An 18,667-nucleotide genomic window follows, 5' to 3' on the forward strand; every position below is an offset into this window, starting at 1 on the left:
GGTCAGTATACCCTGCCTCAGCGCCCTTCCCCACTCTTTCAGGTCTTCCAGCATACCCTATTCCCCATTGCCCACCCTGCTGACCCTGCTGGAGAACCCACAGCAAGCAGGGACCCTGGCGGCAACAGGAGGGAGTGACTCTGGACTAGCCAAGGGCCCCCTTCCCTTCCCTCAGTACCTTCATAGACGGCAAAGAAGCCCTTGCCAACCCAGTTGCTGCTGCTTCGGAATTCCACCCAGAGGCGGCTGTCAGTGGACACAATGGGCTCGGGGAGTTTGCCCCCACAGAACCGGCCTGCAGACAGTAGAGATAGACGACTCTTGAGTTCCAGGTATCTCCATATAAGCCCCAACTTCCCAGGAGGCCCAGGGCCCCAGTCAGCAGTCACCCACTTGTGCATATCCCTAAGACCACCAGAAGAGCCAGAAACCACTTAAGGGACAGGACAAGAGTTAAATGACATGTGTGTTTTACTGATTTGGGGAGTATGTGTGATTTGGGGGGTTATGTTGTTGTTTTCTAAAAATAAACAAACAATATAGCCCAGGCTGGCCTTGAATTTTTGGTTCAAGGCCTCGGTCTCCCCAGTGCTGAGATTGTAAGCATGAGCCTGAACCCAGGGCTTTGTGCATTTTAGGCGAGCACTCAACCAGATAAGCTACACTCCAGGCCAAGCCTTGAACTTTTGGTCTCAGTCTCCAAAGTCCTGGGATTAAAGTTTTATTGACCTTTTAAAAAGCATGTTGCCATCATGACTGATCTCTATGAGATCTCCATGCAAACAAACAATGGAAGGAAAACAGGCAGCTTTCTCTGCAAATGTTCCAGCGTGCTCTCCCTGGCATTGGCCACTGGATCAAATTCAGGGGATGCCCATGGAACGACAAACTCCAAAATCTGGGGACAGGGACAGAAGAAAGCAATCCTGTTCAACTAAAACTCAGTAATAATCAACACAGGATGGAGGGTCTGGCCATCTGCAGAATTCTTTAGAGTCAAGAATTTATTGGGAAAGAGTTGCTTCAAGAGCTGGGAGGTGGTGGCACACGCCTTTTGTCCTAGTACTTGGGAGGCAGAGGCAGGCAGATCTCTGTGAGTTCTCGGCCAGCCTGGTCTACAGAGTGAGTTCCAAGACAGCCAGGGCTGTTACACAGAGAAACCCTACCTCGGGGGGAAATAAAAGAATTTATTGGGGATCATTTGTGTGTTCTTAATAAGACTGGGTGTTTCTCAACTTTCAATAAGGGACAGAGGTAGGTTCTGGCTTAGGAATGTCAGTTCCAAGAAAGAAAGTATAATCTTGGAGACCTAGTACACTACAGAGGAAATGTTGTAATGTCAGTTGCTTTGGGTGACTGACAGGTCTACTAGAATACCAGGAATGCAAGTGAAGAAATGATTATCTGAAAGCATCTGGCTGCTTCCCTACAGCCTAGGGACAAGGATGCTGAGGATGAGGAGTAGGTAGCCCTGAACCATGTCAAACTGCATATAGATGGAACAATGAACAGTGTCACACAACACCTCAGGCTTGCTGGATCTTGTGGTAGACTAATCCCCATTTTCCCGAGGAGTCACCATACTGATTTCCAAAGTGGCTGTACAAGTTTGCACTCCCACCAGCAGTGGAGGAGTGTTCCCCTTTCTCCACATCCTCTCCAGCATAAACTATCATTAGTGTTTTTTATTTTAGCCATTCTAACAGTAGTAAGATGGTATCTCAGAGTTGTTTTGATTTGCATTTCCCTGATGGCTAAGGATGTTGAGCACTTAAAGTGTCTTTCAGTCATTTTACATTCCTCTATTGAGAATTCTCTGTTTAGTTCTGTACCCCACTTTTTAATTGGATTATTTGGTGTTTTGGAGACTAGTTTCTTGAGTTCTTTGTAAATTTTGGAGATCACCCCTCTATCAGATGTAGGGTTGGTGAATATCTTTTCCCCTTCTGTGGGCTTCCATTTTGTCTTGTTGACCGTGTCCTTTGCTTTACAGAAGCTTCTCAGTTTCAGGAGGTCCCATTTATTAGTGAGGAGGCCTTGGCAATCTATGGGGCCTCTGGTAGTAGATCAGTATTTATCCCTAGTATACGAATGGGCTTTGGGAGCCCATTTCACATAGAGGGTTACTCTCTCAGCCTAGACACACAGGGGAGGGCCTAGGCCCTGCTCCAAATGATATGACAGACTTTGAAGATCCCCATGGAAGGCCTCACCTTCCCTGGGAAGCAGAAAGGGGATGGGATAGGAGGTTAGTTGGGGGCAGGGGAGGAGGGGAGGGAGAGGGAACTGGGATTGACATGTAAAACAAGCTTGTTTCTAATTTAAATAAAAAAAATGCCTCAGGCTTGATGCAGATGTCCTCTTTGCTCTAATTCTATGTCCACTGAGTTGCCTCTTTGTTCAAAGGTGCTTTGTTTTTTGTTGTTGTTAAGATAGGGTCTTACTAGTTAGTGCAGGCTATCCTCAAACTCAGGATCCTTTTGCCTTGGCCTCCCTAAAGTTGGAAGTATAGCACCACTATGCCTAGCCTAGCTTTGTCTGTCATTTTGACCCTCTTTATCTCACTACACACACACACACACACACACACACACACACACACACACACACACACAATCAATGACAAAGTATCTTTCTTGTACAAAGAGTGCCAGGTGACTGTTCCAAGCCTACAGTTACCAAGGTGAGTTAAGGGCCTGCCCTAGTAGGTTTGAAGCCTCATAGATAAAGGAAATCCCAGTGAGGGTGTGAGCCTGGAGCTATGGGATGTGCAAAACAACCTACCAGATATCCTTGTATACTCCTGTGACTCCCCAACTTTTAATAGCATCTTCAAAGGGTGGCTCAAAAGTCTGCAGTAAGAATTGAAAGTCTGGACCCAAAGACAGGAGTTGCCCACTGTCACAGGACTAGTTAGTGATGGAACTAGCCGGGACAAACTACACCATAGCTTGTAGGTCTCCTATCAAGATGTCACCCCTTTAGGGTATTTATTGGGCCACAGGGTGTTCCAACAAGGAACCAGGGTGCTAAGGAGGCTGAGTGGCCAGTGCCCTTTACCTCGGAGGGGCGCCTTCCTCCAGAAGCCGTCACGCACCTCCACATAGTCATACCAGCATAGGCGGCTACGGTACAGGTCCATGGATGTGAAGTTCAGAATGATCTATGGAAAGCAACAAGGGGTGAGGAGAGAAGGTTACATTGCTCCCACTCTAGACCTGCCCCTGGGTCCAGGTATGTGTCACTGCCTGGCAGGAGTGAGAGCTAACCATCATACGCTATGGTCAGCAGTGTGTCTTCCCCACAGCCCTTGTCAGGCTAACTGAAAACACCTGTCTATTGTTCCCATTATCAATATCCAGGGGAAGTCATGGCTTTCACTGCCTTGAGCTCTCCACCCCAGTACAGGGCTATTGTCCTAGGTTAAGTAACCAATCAGGTTCCATCAAAATCAATATAAATCATGGTCCTTACAGTGGAAGAGGACAGGACCAGGAAGGGCCCAGGATGGTGTGAGGGTACCCATGGGGGTGTCTGAGATGGGAAAGAAGGGGTCAGGAAGGAGGTTGAGACATCAATCATACAAACTCCCTGGACCCTGATTCTAGAAAGGGGCATAGTATTTGCAGGGAGTAATTATCAGGTCACAGTTCCTCTCATGAATGGATTTAATATGTGTCTCTGTCCTCATGGAGCTTATAAATGAGATGACATATGTATATGAAAGGTTGTGCAGAAAAGAATGTACACTCCAAACCTGGGTTTCAGTCAGCCTATATTTCCTGCTAAGTCCTGGGGTGAATCATACAACTCCCAACATCACCCAGCTTACGTGACCGCAGCTGACACCACAGTATTCCCTGGAGACAGAAAGGATCATACCATCATACTGACTTGATACCTGCCACAGCCCTTTGGTAAGTCTCAATGCTCTATAACCATGGTCAAGAACTTTTTTAAAAAGACTTTACTTTCGAGACAGGATGTTAGCATATGCCTTCAATCCCAGAACTGGGGGGGGGGGGCAGAGGCAGGAGGATCTCTGAGTTTGAGACCAGCCTGGTCTACAAACCGAGTTCTAGGATAGCCAGTAATAACTACATAGAGAAACACTGTCTTTTTTGTTTGTTTGTTTTTGTTTTTCAAGACAGGATTTTTCTGTATAGCCCTGGCTGTCTTGGAACTCACTCTGTAGACCAGGCTGGCTTCGAACTCATGGAGATCTGCTTGCCTCTGCCTCCCAAGTGCTGGGATTAAAGGTATGCACCACTACTGTCATGCAAGACACTGTTGTAGGGGACACTGTAAGCCACACCTGCTATAAACTGGCTACAGGTGTGTCCGACCACGCCCATCAAGGCATGGTCAAGGTGATGTCAGGGTGACTCGGGATAGGGTTTAAAGGGACAGACAAGGCACATGGGGACCCCTTTCTCTAGCCTTCCTTGCCTTACTGCCTCTGGCACACTCTGGCTTGTGTTTGGCTGGCGTTTATCTAATAAAAGATATCTTAACCTCACAGATTACGTATCTTCCCTTAATAACTTCCCTTAACACATTGTCTTAAAAATGTTTTTTTTTATTTAGTTTAGTACATGTGTATCTGTGTGTGACTGAATATATGCACATGTACCAGCAGCCAGAAGGAAACGTGAGCCTCTGGAACTAGAGTTAACACACATAGATGCTGGGCATCAAACTTGTAACCTCTGCAGAAGCAATTTATGCTCTTAACCACTGGGCTATCTTTCCAGTATCCCCAGAACAATGGCTTTTTAAAAGGCAAGGACTTAAGGGAATCCACTTGCTTGGAAATATCCGGAGGGATCCCTAAGCCCACTGTGCTGTCAGAAGGTTCCAGGGTCAGGTTTGATGCAACCTGTGGGGTGTGTAGAGTGGACACTCAGCTAGTAGGCTTTCATGCTAAAGAAGGGACAAGGGTCCCCGCCTCCCCTCTGCTAGTGGAGAGCTAGATGCTGGTGGCAAGGTTAGAAGGAAACAGATTCCAAGGCAGGCACCAGCACCCAATGTCTGTATCACTATCAACAGGTACAAGGTCAAAGAACTGGTTCCTGGGCACTTGTCCAAGCCAGCTTTGTCAGTGCTGGGTGTGGATACTTTTTTGTTTATTTACTTATGTAGTGTGTGTATGAACAGGCACATAGAGGTCAGAGGACAACTTCCAGGAATCGGTTCTCTCTTCCACCATGTGGGATCTAAGTATCAAACCATGCTGACAGGCTTGGTGGGCAAGTCATCTCACCAGCCCTTCTGAGTGATTTTTAACCATCATCTTTTCCCCTTGCCTCTCAGTTCCATGGCATCTTCCCGTTCCCTATCTACCCCTCTGGACCACACCCCAGCACACCATGCCCTAGGCTCATTAATAAGTACTCACCCCTTCTACAATCTCCATTCCTAGGACCCTGCTTCCATCTCCTTTCCAAGCTCACACTGCCAGCAGTCCTCACTGTGACCTTCAAGGTCTTGAGACTATAGGCATTTCTACCACCTGTCCCTGCCCACTCCTTTGTTCACAGTCTCCGCTTTTCTTTCTTACTTTTTTCATGCAAGTTTTATCAAGTGTAGTGACCCGAGATGTATCTGAATGAGACTGTATTTTTGAAAAGTGAATTCTATATTGTGATTATTTACCAGTCATTATCATGGAAAGCAGTTGCTGTTACTATTACTACCGTCAGCATTTTCAAAGAGTGGAGCTGCAAATCATTCTGACTCTTCCCGTGGGGCCACAGTGCCACATTCCCCCACCCCCGATTGGTCTGGAACTCTCTGTGTAGACAAGGCTTACAGAGAACCATTCATCTGGCTCTGTTTCAAAAGCCCCTCCACCCAACTCAGCCCTTTTAGAAAAATGACCCAACGCTCCCACAGAGGAAGCAGCTAAGGGTGGGCATGGTGGCCTGCAAAGTGAGTCCACGGCGAGCCTGCGCCGACACCTCCTCACACTCAGCCTCCATGGTGTAAATGCCACACTCACAACTCACGCTTATCCTCATACATCACGCCTATCTCAGGACCTTTGTACGGACAGCTAGAAGCTCTCACCAGCTGCCTGAAGGTTCTCCCTCACTTTCTGCTAGTTGTGAACTCCATGGTGTGAACTCCTCTTCCAACTCCCTGTTCTCACCTAAAAACTACAAGCTGGTCACATCCAGATCATTGTCTTCGGTCTCTATGGACAGCCATACCTGCCTGTGTGAGAGGGACTGCATCACTTGGGATGCCATGCTACCTACTCACTGGGCCCTTGGCACTGCGAGGCTAAGTCTACCTTCCACCGCCAAGCTCTCACCTCTCCTCCCTCTTCCAGCCACTTCTTCCGGTCATTCACCCATCCCAGTCCCACCATCAGCTTTTTGTCTGGGATTAGTTCAAAAGTCCTTGCTCTTGGCTTTGCCTTGCCTGAGCCACAGCAATAGGGGAGAGTTTTTATTACGTGAATCTGGTCATACCCACCCTCTGCTCAGAATTCTTTAATATGAGTAACAGATGCAAAACTCGGAATAAACCCCAATGTCCTCGCTTTGAAGGCCTTTCTCCATTTCATCTGGTACCTCTGACCCTGTCTCCCACCGCTCCTCCTTAGTAGGCTCCAGTCACATGGTCCACGCTCATCCTCAAATGCACCGTGTCTATCTCAGGACCTCGTACGGACAGCTGCCTGCAGGTGCTCCCTCACTTCCTGCTAGTTTCTGTCCCCAAACACTTGCCTGAAAACCCCACGTGAATCACTCTCCTTGTTGATTCCCTCCCCTGCTCTCAGGGACTTTCTGATACATTCTTTCTCTGTTTCTCTCCAACATAGAAACATAAACCCAGACAGGCAAAAATCTCCTTGTCGCACTTGGTAGGTATTTAAAAACTATCTCTCAAATACAGTTTTGCTTTTAGGAATCTTTAGGCAGACTTGCTCAAATGTATAAATAAGGAAGAATAAAGATGTCTACTGAAGCATTTTGGGGGTAATAATGAGAACTTAAAAACAACTGCTCTTCACTAGAGCTCTGCAAGGGGTAGTTGAAAAATTACATGAAGAGAAATGAAGACAGTCAGGTGCTGGTGGCTCACGCCTTTAATCCCAGCACTCAGGAGGCAGGGGCAGGCGAATTTCTGTGAGTTCGAGGCCAGCCTGCTCTACAGGGCAAATTCCAGGACAGCCAGGGCTACAAGGAGAAACCTTATCTCAAAGAAAGAGAGAGAGAGAGAGAGAGAGAGAGAGAGAGAGAGAGAGAGAGAGAGAGAGAGAGAAGAGAAGAGAGGGAGGAGGGGAGGGAGGGAGGGAGGGAGGAGGGAGGGAGGGAGGGAAGCGGACTGAAGAATAAGCATCCATAAAAATCAATGGGATAAATCTATACAAGCTGACCCAAAGCAAGGACAAGATTTACTGTTGAGTGCAAGGCAAGCTGCAGAAATCCATTAGGTGAATGTGAGTCCTCTTGGCTTTATGTGTGTCACATAGACAAACACATCAAAGCATTCCTTGTGCTTAGTCCCTGTTGAGCCATGGGATATAAAAGATTAAGGAGGCGAATATTCATTTTTTTACATTGTGTTTATGGACTGTTCAGGCATTTTATATCATGCACATGTTATTTTTATATATCTAACAAACGACAGAAATACCCTTCACGGAATGCCAGATGGAGGAAGGGATGAGGAGAGCTGAGGCGCAGCACCCTGACTCCCCCACACACTCTCTGCCCCTCATGCAGACGGCCCCCTGGGCTGCCAGTCTTTCTTTCTGCTCAGCAGCTGGAATAAGAACAAACATCCACTTTCCCTCATGCTCCAAAGTCACCACGCCCAAAGGGCAGAACCCCAGAGGGCCCACCCAAGACCTCCCAAGGGACTGCACAGACAGAGGTCACCTGACTGGGGGGGGACTGTGTTGGTGGTCAGTTGCACCCTCAAGGGAGGCACAGCAATGGCTATATTGAGACCAGAGGTGTCTAATTAAGAGTTGTACTAACTTCTGTCATGTGGACACGGCTGTGCCCTGGTGGCAGGGGCACTGCCCTTTGCCAAAGAAAATCTGGCCAGCTCTACTGTTCCCCGGCTGAGGACTTAGGGCCTTCAGCTAAGCTTCCCTAAGCTTCCAGATATTTGTCTACAGATTGGATGAGGTCTCAGTAGCTGCACTGGAGACATGGGGGGGGGGGGCGCTAAGTGAGGTACAGTGTAGCCATCTGTGAAGAGCTCCCCCTCACACATGGTGGTGCTCTCAGGAAGAACCATTTTGAGGAGGAGCTGCATGAGGCCAGTAACCACATCACCCCTTAGACCACTCACTGGCTTCAAGGTAGCCTCACCCCACAATCTTAGACACGTCACTGAATTCTTTGGTACTATTTTCCTTATCTGTGAGTGGGTAATAGTGCCTCACAGGGCTTAGGGGAAATGAGATGAGTAAAGCTTACGTCACCATTTGGTGCAAGGCAGGCAGACAGTAAGCCTGAACTTCACTTTTAGAATGCAATTTACTCAAGTCTTAGCGGTACCGGAGATTGATTGAATTCTATGCCCTGAACATGCTAGGTCAGCGCCCTATCACTGAGCAGCACATTTGTTAGCCCTTCTTGCAGGTTTGGCTTTTTTTTTTTTTTTAAATCTTGAGACAAGGTCTCATCAAGTTACCCAGGCATGCCTTGAATGTAAAAGCTTCACGCCTCTGACTTCCAAGGAGGCGGGATACTAGTCCTCTGACACCACTCTAAGTTGTTTAAAACATTCTGAAATATGTAGTGGTTCACATCAGAATCCTGGAAGGAGAGTGAGACAAGTAGGGCATCTGGGAATCAGACTAGCACTTAGCCATCGAACCACTGGGAATACAGAGGCGACAGGTGCATCCAACCTTTGTTGAGATGTCTCTATGCTCTATGTACTGTTCAAGCTCTTTCTGGATAGGAGTTCCTTCAATCCTCACATAAACCCACAAATCACTGGGCCCATTTTGTAGGTAGGAAAACAAAGACACAGCTTGCCTCATTACCTGGGAAACACTGCCAAGTCCCAAGGCCAGGTGCTAAGTACAAGAGTGTTGACAGGCACTTGGGCCATCACAAGGCTTTTTATGTTTTTATTTTGTTTTGTTTTGTTTTTGAGACAGGGTTTCTCTGTGTAACAGCTCTGGCTGTCCTGAACTTGCTCTGTAGACCAGGCTGATATCAAACTCATGGAGATCCACCTGCCTCAGCCTTCTGAGTACTGGGATTAAAGGCGTATGCCATCACCTCCCGGCTCTTGAAGCAACTCTTTCATGAAGGTAACATCCCCATGACATGGTTCAGGATCCTATCACCCACACTTCTGGCCACAAGCTAAGCACTAGAGTAGAGAGTGAATAGAGAGCCAACCTCCCAGCAGCCAGATGTGAAGTCAAAGTCCATCTGCTCAGGCAGATGGCTTTAGTTAAGGGTTTCTGTTGAAAGGGCACTTTGGAGTCACACAGTTTAGAACTCCCTGGTCACATTTATGTGCAAGCACCATGACCCTCAATTCCCTCACCTACACAGTAGAGGTGACAGTGACAACCAGCTTGAAGATGGCTATAGACATCAAGAGACTATACATGTCACGTGCCTGATTCATTGCTTGGTATAAAATTGTTCTAACAACAAATCCAGGGTCCAAAGTTACGATTGTAAAGTGAAATACAGAGTAAGAGTAACAGAAAATGGCTATTATTACAAAAGTACCAGCCTCCAGAGGTCCTTTCAAGGTTCCTGTCCCCAAGGTGCCATCTTGTTTTTTTGTTTTGTCTTTCAGACAAGGTTTTACAATGTAGTCCTGTCTGTCTGAAACTCACTATGTAGAGATCTGTCAACCTGTGCATCTCAGTGCTGGGATTAAAAGTATGCACCATGGAGCTAGGCTGTATTCACTATTTTTAATTAATACATTTCTACAATCATGCAGTGATACATTTATAATTTTTATCTTGAATCCACTTCTTGCCCTGGAACTCTGAGCACGGTTCTGAAAGGGGAGGAAGGTTTTTTGGAAATTATGGAGGCTTACAGCTCAGGGAGGCTCCTAAACCAGGGCCCTGTTACCACTCAAGAGACTAGAACTGGCCCATGCAGTCAGAAAGTACTGGAAAGATCCAGGCCACTTGGCCTCACTCCTGATGACTGGGTCACACTCCTAACCAGGAAAACAAGCCATGATCCACTCTGACTGCTCCTCAAGGACCCGGCTCTTTTGAGCATCCCCTGTGCTAGGTAGGCTTACAGGTTTGCTGAAGGACGCCAGAACAACTGCTGAAATGCTGCAACAGGGCCCAGAACACAATAGCAGTGTAATCACAGTGTATCCAAATCCAGCTTCTATGTGACCTTGGACCAGGTACTAACTTTTCTAGGTTCACTTTCTCATAAGCAAAACAGGACCGTGTCAGTACCAAGACTTCAATGATGCCATGCTAATTAAAAAGCACAGTCTAGGTTGGGAATTACAGATCAGCAAAGCCTTTGCCTAGCTAACCCTGGGTTTCAGTCACATCACACACACACACACACACACACACACACACACACACACACACACACAAAGATAACACACAGAATTCACTGAACACATGCTTGACTAATCATAACTGTTAGCTATTGCTGTTATTATTATTGTAATTATGAGTGGATGAGATTTCCAAACACTGGAGTAGTAGAGACCCTTGGGAAGGCAGCCAGGGCTCAGCCTATTGAAAATAGCAGAAGGGGGGCTGGAGAGATGGCTCAGAGGTTAAGAGCACTGACTGCTCTTCGAGAGGTCCTGAGTTCAATTCCCAGCAACCACATGGTGGCTCACAACCATCTGTTATGAGATCTGGTGCCCTCTTCTGGTGTGCAGATACACATGGAAGCAGAATGTTGTATACATAATAAATAAATAAAATCTTAAAAAAAAAAAGAAAATAGCAGAAAGGCTTGCAATTTTGAGGTTTGGAATGAGAAGAACAAGGAACCAGATTGCTTTTGAGGGAAGATGGCAGAACACCAACTAAGGGAGAGATAACAGAATTACCAAATTCTCAATAAGAGTCTGTCACATGAAAGAATGATCTTCAAGCTGCAAAAACAAAATCGTGCATCGTCTGGAAAGCCGCTGCCCAGACAGACAGACAGGAGAGTAAGGAGCTCCTAAGTTGACACTCTGGGCTTCACAGATGACATCAGAGGACAGTCAAATAGCTTGCAGATGTGATCAGTGAGTGCAATCTCAACAGCTCACAGCAAAATCTTTCTCAAGTTTCAAGGGTATACGTGTGTGTCCACATGCATGTGCCTGCTGAAAGGGGGTTAGGAACAGATTCTGGGAACTGTAGCCCATGGAGCTGAATGTCAATCCATAATTAAAAAGACAGTCTGTGGCTCCTTAAGAAAGAAGTGCTTGGGGGTGTGTGTGGGTGGGGTGGGGAGCACAGGGTATAGTGCACTGAAAAGCGGCCCACTGCCGAGTACACTTCCCTTCCTTTCTGAAGGGACTTTTCTCAACTGTCGGGACAGTGGGTGTGATTTGGAAATGCACTCCAAATCTGTATTCATCACTGCCCGATAGGTTCCTATGCAGGGAAGACGACAGAGGTTTCTGAAGAGTGCATATCCCCATCAACAGCTGGTGGCCTGTAGCTGGAGGATAACATCAAAACTGGTGGAAACCTGCAACTTAGCAGGTCGACGGCAGTTTGGAGGGAGATCTTTAGAACCACTTTGGCCTGTTTCCCGCTCAATATTCTGGTAGAAGCTCAGGACAGAGCCACAGATAGCATACCTGTCCAATGGGCAAAGGCAGAGGTTCGATGCTGCTAGTGTCCTGCTGGATGGTGGGACTCTTGACTCTAAACCCTCTTGCACGAGGTGGTGGAAGGCTCCACAAAAACAACAGTAACACCAAATAAAACACCACATTCCAATTAAGGAAAAGAATGTAGCAGTTCACTCTTGGGAACAATAAAAATATGAAGGACACAGAAGGTTCAGGGTTGGCTGAGAAATCAAGACTCCATGTGGAAAGCCCACGTGTGGGTCTAAGAGGTCAGAAGAGTGACTGGAGATGTGTCTCTCTGCTCTTGCAGGGAACCCAAGTTTGGTTCCCAGCACCCTTATCAGACAGCTTACAAATGCTTGTAACTTCAGCTCCAGGAGGATCTGACGCCTCTGGCCTCTTCGGGCCCTGCACTCACATGTACACACCCCATACACATAATATAATTTAAAAACAAAGGAGGACATTAGCCTTCTTGGGTTGGAGAGCTATCTGGGAAACAGGAGGCGGTTTACAAGGGACTGCTCTTGAGAAGCCCTGAGGGTTTCCAGGGACAGAAGCTCCCCCTTTCTCCAACAGCATTAAGAGTCAGCAACAGAACAGAATAGTATGGGAAGTCCCAAGATCTTTTCACCTCAGGTATTCAAACAAGGCTAATCCATCCCATGCAGTGGGAGACTGCACTGGCAAGCTTGTGGGCCCCTCACGCATTTGGTTCTACTCTGCTGGCATATATGAGCAGCAGGCAGAGCAGGACCTGAGGGTCCCAGACCACAGGGGTGGAGGGACGGCCATAGCCAGAAGCATCTTGCTGGAGGCATTTGCCTTGCTCTTAATTGTTCTCAGGACCACAGCATGTGAGAACTGAGAAGGGCCCTTTGGGAATCCCTGACTCAAGCTCTGACGATATAGAGGAGAGAGCCAAGGGCTGGGGCTGAGTGGTTCACCCAAGGCCACCCAGGGCATCCCAGAAAAGGCTGGGATTGAACCCAGTCCTAGGAATGGTTCTCATCTTACCCTGTCCTTGTTAACTGTATGACCTGGACAAGTTACTTAATATTCCTGTGATCCAGTTTCCTCCTCTATAACATGAAGACTCAGGGCATCCATGAAAATTAAAAGAGGGGCCATATGACAGGCACTTTAGAAAGCACTCAAGAAGAGCTACACAATCGCAATAGCACTACCTGGCAACTGTACATAGCAACACTATCTTCAGATTAGCGCTGATGCACAGCTGGTCGGGGAGAATGGGGACAGCGTGAGGCTAGAACTGGTGGGAGCCCCCCTCATGGCATACTTAATGCATTCATGCTGATGACCAGGTAGGTCACCCTGTATCAGAAGTTCACGGGCTGAGGCTCCTGGAGGGAGATGCTCTCCCACTTCCGGGGTCCCAAGAGAGGAAGGAAGACTCAGACAGGTGGTCAATCACAGTTACCTTCTCCCCGGGCGTGACTGAGATGCGCCATACACAGTGCATGTGGGCAGAGTAGCCGTTGGGGAACTCGGGGGAGGAGAAGTTGCCGGTGCTGTCTTGGAGGGTCTCGCCACAGGCTGTCAAGGCAAAAAAGTAACCAGGCTACTGACTGCAGGTGCCAGACGCCCAACTCTGGCTCACCCCTAAGCTCTAGAATCCATTGGGGAGACAAGAGTGGCTGAAGAGAGGGGTTCTGTTCCTTTAAGATACACCCCCTCCTCCTTACATATAAGCAGAAACCATCCTACTTTCCTGGTCTAGTGCTGCCAGGGTAACCAGATGTCCTGTTGTCAAGGCAACATGGATTCCAGAGTTCAGGTCAAGCTCTTTCGGTGGGCCTCGCCTCCTCCTCACTGCCCAGGAGAGAGGCTAGTTGCTGCCCCTTCCTGCCCCTACTTATCCTCACCCTTCTGGTCCTCCCTACCACCTACCAGCCTGGCCCCAGTTTGGTCCTTAACTGGAAACACTGTCCCTTCCTTATTGTTCCCCCTTCCCAACACCCTTCTTGGAGACTGACAGCTGTGACTTTCTAGGTGGTCCTGGGCCCTGGCCTCGGCCTTCCTTGGACTCTACCCTCCATCCCCCCCGGTCTGTCCCTTCCCTGTTCTAACCTGGGCATTTGTAGAGTTTCCGGGCCTGAGCGATGTCCCCCTTGCTGAGTCTGGTCCTTTGACCGATGGACGGCTTCACCCCGTTCACCTCATACTTGGGGACAATGGTGTCCAGGAAGATACCCCTGAGGAGGACATGAGGAGACTGAGGACATGAGTCTTCTGGAAGGTGGATAAAGAAGAAGGGAAGTGTGCTCATCCACACCCACAGGGCATGACACTGCCAGGGCCCAGACATTCCTCGGCAGGGTCAGGGAAGGGTGGAGATGTCTCACCCCGTCATTAAGCTGCCCACTGACCAGCAGCTACCCTCTTCCGTGGCAGCTACACCACAGGGGCTGGGGGGGGCAGAAATGCTTTGAGGATGAGGGGCCCAGGCCCTTGATGTTCAGACTGGCTTCAAATCCCAGCCCCTGGGATAGCTTTGGGCCCTCATTTGTCATCTCTGCAATGCCAGCCAGCTCCCATCTTCAGACCTCAAATGATGACTCAGTCCCAATCAACTTCTCTCAGGACTTCCCAGGGTCAACTCATTGCCCTCTAACATGGCTGTGATTGGAGCAAGACTGACAGCAGGTTCCGCAGTGGCCAGCCGGCTCTTAGGGCACAGTGTCTCTATTTCCCAATTCCTTTCCACTAAACTTTGTATTTCCATAGGGGAGGAGCAGAACTAAGAGGAGACAGCAGTTCTCACCATCCCTAGGGTCCCTGACTCACATCCAGCTGGGCAGGGCCCAGCAGGGGGTGTGGGTATGATGGGAAATGCAAGGAGGGTCTGTGGGGGTGGACGGCTGAATGAGTTCACTCTCTTCTCTTGTCTCCATTCCCGGGTCCAGAGCAGGAAGAAAGGGTCTAGAGGAGCTTAGAGAAGAAGGGGGAAAGGGCCACCACCCAGACAGGGATGGTAGAGGAAGGGCAGTGGAGGGAGGAGTGTGAGGAGTGGGGTACTTCCCCCAGTTCTGTAGGAGAATCTCCTCACATCAGGCCCTGGTTAAGGAGGTATCTTGCGAACTGACAATGGAGACCGGTCCAGGGTAAAGGCCAAGTTTTGTTCTAATTAGCCAGTCACAAAGCAGACAAAGCCAGTCCTGGTCTGTAATGAGCTACTTCAGAGGCTGAGGCACGACACTCAAAAGGCAAGACAACCTGTCTGAGGGTTAGTGAGACAGCTTAGTGAGTAGACACATGCCACCACATCTGCTAAACAGAGTTCGATCCCTAGAACCCACACTGTGGAAGGAGAGAAACATCTCCTGAAAGTTGTCCTCTGACCGCCAGGCAGTGGTGGCGCACGCCTTTAACTCAGCACTCAGGAGGCACAGGCAGTTGGATCTCTGTGAGTTTGAGGCCAGCCTGGTCTACAGAGCTAGTTCCAGGACAGAGAAACCCCGTGTCTGGGGAAAAAAAAAAGGAAGTTTTCCTCTGACCTCCTCAGGGTGCCATGTGGCATGTATGCTCACATATGCACACAAATTAATAAATGTAAGAAAAAAAAGAGAAAAGAATTCTAAGTTCAAACTCTGCCTGGGTTACATTCAAGACCAGTCTGGGTAACTTGGTGAGACCCTCTCTCAAAAATAAAAATTAGGGGCTGGAGAGATGGCTCAGTGGTTAAGAGGACTGACTGCTCTTCCAAAGGACCTGGATTCAATTCCCTGCACCCACGTGGTGGCTCACAAGTGTCTGTAACTCCAGTTCCAGAGAATGTGACAGCCACATATGATGGCAAAACACCATCACATAAAATGTGATGCACATAAAATAAAAGCAAATAAAAGCAAAATCATTAATAAATAAGTAAAAATAGGACTGGAGATGTTAGCTAGAGTGCACAAGACCCTGGTTTCAATTCCTAGAACTGCAAAACAAAACAAGAAGGTGGCGAGAGGCAGACTAGAAACTAGAAAGAGGTGATCTCCCTCGGAATCACAGGAAAAAGAAATATGCCCTGGTGGCAGATGAGAGACAAGCTCAGCCTTGCTTCACACAGTAATGGGCAAAGCCTGGGCCTGCCAGCTCCACACTAATGGGAGAGGCCACTAAGGCATAGCCACAAGGCCTTTGTTTAGGGGCTGCAGGCACCCATAGGACTAACTTCGTCTTTGGTGCCTGCTGGGGCAGGGCAGGACAGAGAGACTAGGAAATCAGCAAGGGAATGGCTTCCAGAAGGCAGGCTTGGGCTACCCTGGGCAAGGCCCAGACCATTTCTTACCTGGAGAACGTGTTCCGAGCATAGTGCATGATACTGTCAAAGTCATAGGTCTCTCCCAGGGACTCCACTTCCTGAACCTCCATCTTCAGGAAGTTATACTCCTGCCCTGCAAAGAACGTGAGGAAAGTGGGGGTGGGGTCGAGGGAGTGGCCTGTGTCCTCCCAGTACCCGTGAGGGGCTGTCTATCTGAAGGTGTAAGGGATGCAGAAGGGGAAGGGGACAGGGACATCTAAGGAGGAGCCCTTCCCAGCAGAAAAGACTGAAGAACTTGCTGAAGGGGAGGGTCAGGAGACCACTGACAAGAAGGAGGAAGGACAGAGCAAAGAACAGAACTAGCAAAAGATGGAAGATAGGTAAAGAAATAAGCCTGTGGGAATATCCAAGGACAAGTTGGCTGCGGCTCAACCTTTTCACCAGGAGAGCTGGCTTCTGGCTACTCAGCCTGACCCTATGTCCAGGCCCTGTGCCAGACCCCCAAGCAGCTCCATAAGCCCTAGGATGGGATGCAGCCCCTGGGGTGTGTGTACCTGGCTGTATGTTCTCCCGTACAATAGAGACATGGCGGTCCCGGTCGGGCCGCGTGTGCTCGTGCCAGAAGCCAATGACATGGCCCAGCTCATGGACCACGATGCCAAACTTGTCACAGTTCTTGCCGATGGAGATGGCCTGGGGGCCCCCACCTCGGCGACCCACGTAGGAGCAGCACCTGGAGGGCGGGGCCAGCTCAGGGGGGTGGTCCCGAGCTGGGGGAGTGCATCCACTCAGGGGCCGGGCCAGGCTGCCAAGGGTTGTGCAGGGGTGCAGGGGGATGGGGATGACCCTGAGCACCCAATGCGAAGGCTGTATGCCAGGGTCAGAGCCACATCAATGGGCGATGCCCATAGCAGGGAGAGGGGATGTGCAGGCCCAGTTGAGGGCAGCAGGAATGCCTAGGGCAGAACCTGACTGGGGATCACCACCAAGGGTATAGTGCCCAGGGGTTCCTGCTCACCCGCAGGGTCGGTAGGTAAATACAATATAGCTGTCCTCATCGGTGCGCTCCAAGAAGGTGACGCAGGTATGCTTCTCCCAGTGTCTCATGGCCTGCCGGAAGACTGCCCTCTGGCTGCCTGTGGAAGGATAGAAGGCAGGCTGTCACAGCGTCAAGTGAATCGGGTTAGGAGGCAATTCCACCCACTGATACAGTGTTACAACCTGCAGGCACTCTGCCCGGCTAGGAGGCGGTGGACAGGACAAAGGTAACAAGGCCAAGGCCAGGTGCAGGCTTGCTCACAGCAGCACACTCACCAGTGAAATTCCCTCCGATAACAAAGGGGATGACCCCATCAGGCCACACTCGCTCAGGTCTGGATGTCGCTGCCCGCCTGCTCCGAGGTCTGCCTCTCCATCTGCCCCTGGTTTCCCTCTGTGGCTGCCCACTAGTGCTCTGGCCACCCAGGGCAGAAGAGTTTCCTGGAACTGAAGGAGGAAAGTGGTCAGTGGTAGCAAGTAAGAGGCAAGGAAGAGGGGGAGATATAGAAAAAATGAAACCCATTAGTTGTAGATTCTGGATTTACAAGTCCGTCTACTTTGTTAGAAATTTATTTACAACTCTCAAATTAATACTGCCAGGCTTTCATGATCATTCATGGACGCTAACAGAGCAGAAAAAAAAAAACAAAAACAAAAAGAAAAAAAACATTGAGTGGTCCAATGTGTGCACATTCCCAGCCAAGGTTAAATAAAGTATTCTGTCTGTTTTACTTCTAACACTATAAACAAGCATCCATTTCTAGGTAAACTGAGTGCCACTTTTTAAGTTTTTTTTTTTTTTAACTTGGCTGTTTAAAATGGTTCCTAAGCAAAGTGTTCATGTGCTGTCTTAGGTTCCCAAAGCAAGAAAGCTGTCATCCAGCTCCTGGGGAAGCCGAGGCAGGAGGGTTTTGAGTACAAGGCCAGCTTGAGCTCTACACTGAATTTAATTCGAGACAGGTAACTAAGAGAGACCCTATCTAAAAATGGAGCTAGGCAGTTGGGTGGTGGTGGCACATGATGGAGACGTCAGTTCTCTTGAGTTTGGGGCCAGCCTGGTCTACAGAGCGTTCCAGGACAGCCAGGGCAAACGAATACAAATCCTGTCTTGAAAACAAAACAAAAAAATGGAGCTAGGCAGGTACCTCAGTGGTAAAATGCTTGCCTGGCATGCATGAGGCTCCAAGTAATCTCCATTAGCACACACACACATACAAAAACAAAAGCAAAACAAAAGCTGGAATGTATCTTACCAAGAAATGACCACATTCAGTAAATTTGTTCTAGCTGAAGTCAATGTTGCTAGCCATGAGTCCACTGTTAATGAACTAACTTTATATTAAATAAGGTGTCTTTAAGTGAAACACACATAAAACGTGGTCATATAGTGATCAGTTTACACAACTGTAACCAAAGGCTGGTGGGAACTTGCATTTCTCCTAGGAGCAATGACTCAGTATTTGCTAATTCATTCTTCATGGTTGACTATGTAAAATAACTATAAAGTTCCATAATAGCTGTGGGGCTGTGCTCTAAGCAGCTGGAACTGCCACGGATAGCAAGAAT

General features: G+C 48.6%; 1 protein-coding gene across 5 annotated transcripts in view; it reads right to left on the bottom strand.

Annotated features, from left to right (window-relative positions):
* Positions 1–18,667, bottom strand: part of Bmp1 (bone morphogenetic protein 1) — a 46,857-nt gene that overhangs the window by 17,612 nt on the left and 10,578 nt on the right. For 4 of the 5 annotated variants that reach the window (XM_027390192.2, XM_027390195.2, XM_027390193.2 and 1 more), the window contains exons 3-10: positions 17,378–17,548; positions 17,082–17,199; positions 16,618–16,796; positions 16,091–16,196; positions 13,879–14,003; positions 13,229–13,344; positions 3,061–3,163; positions 179–295 (exon numbers count right to left, since the gene is read on the bottom strand). In XM_027390192.2, the coding sequence (XP_027245993.1) occupies positions 179–295; positions 3,061–3,163; positions 13,229–13,344; positions 13,879–14,003; positions 16,091–16,196; positions 16,618–16,796; positions 17,082–17,199; positions 17,378–17,548 (1,035 nt within the window). Of the gene's footprint in view, positions 1–178; positions 296–3,060; positions 3,164–13,228; positions 13,345–13,878; positions 14,004–16,090; positions 16,197–16,617; positions 16,834–17,081; positions 17,200–17,377; positions 17,549–18,667 lie in introns of those variants that run through there. The other variant, XM_027390194.1, reaches the window with a different exon arrangement.

The sequence above is a fragment of the Cricetulus griseus genome (assembly GCF_003668045.3).
Source record: "Cricetulus griseus strain 17A/GY chromosome 1 unlocalized genomic scaffold, alternate assembly CriGri-PICRH-1.0 chr1_1, whole genome shotgun sequence".
In the NCBI taxonomy this organism is placed as follows: domain Eukaryota; kingdom Metazoa; phylum Chordata; class Mammalia; order Rodentia; family Cricetidae; genus Cricetulus; species Cricetulus griseus.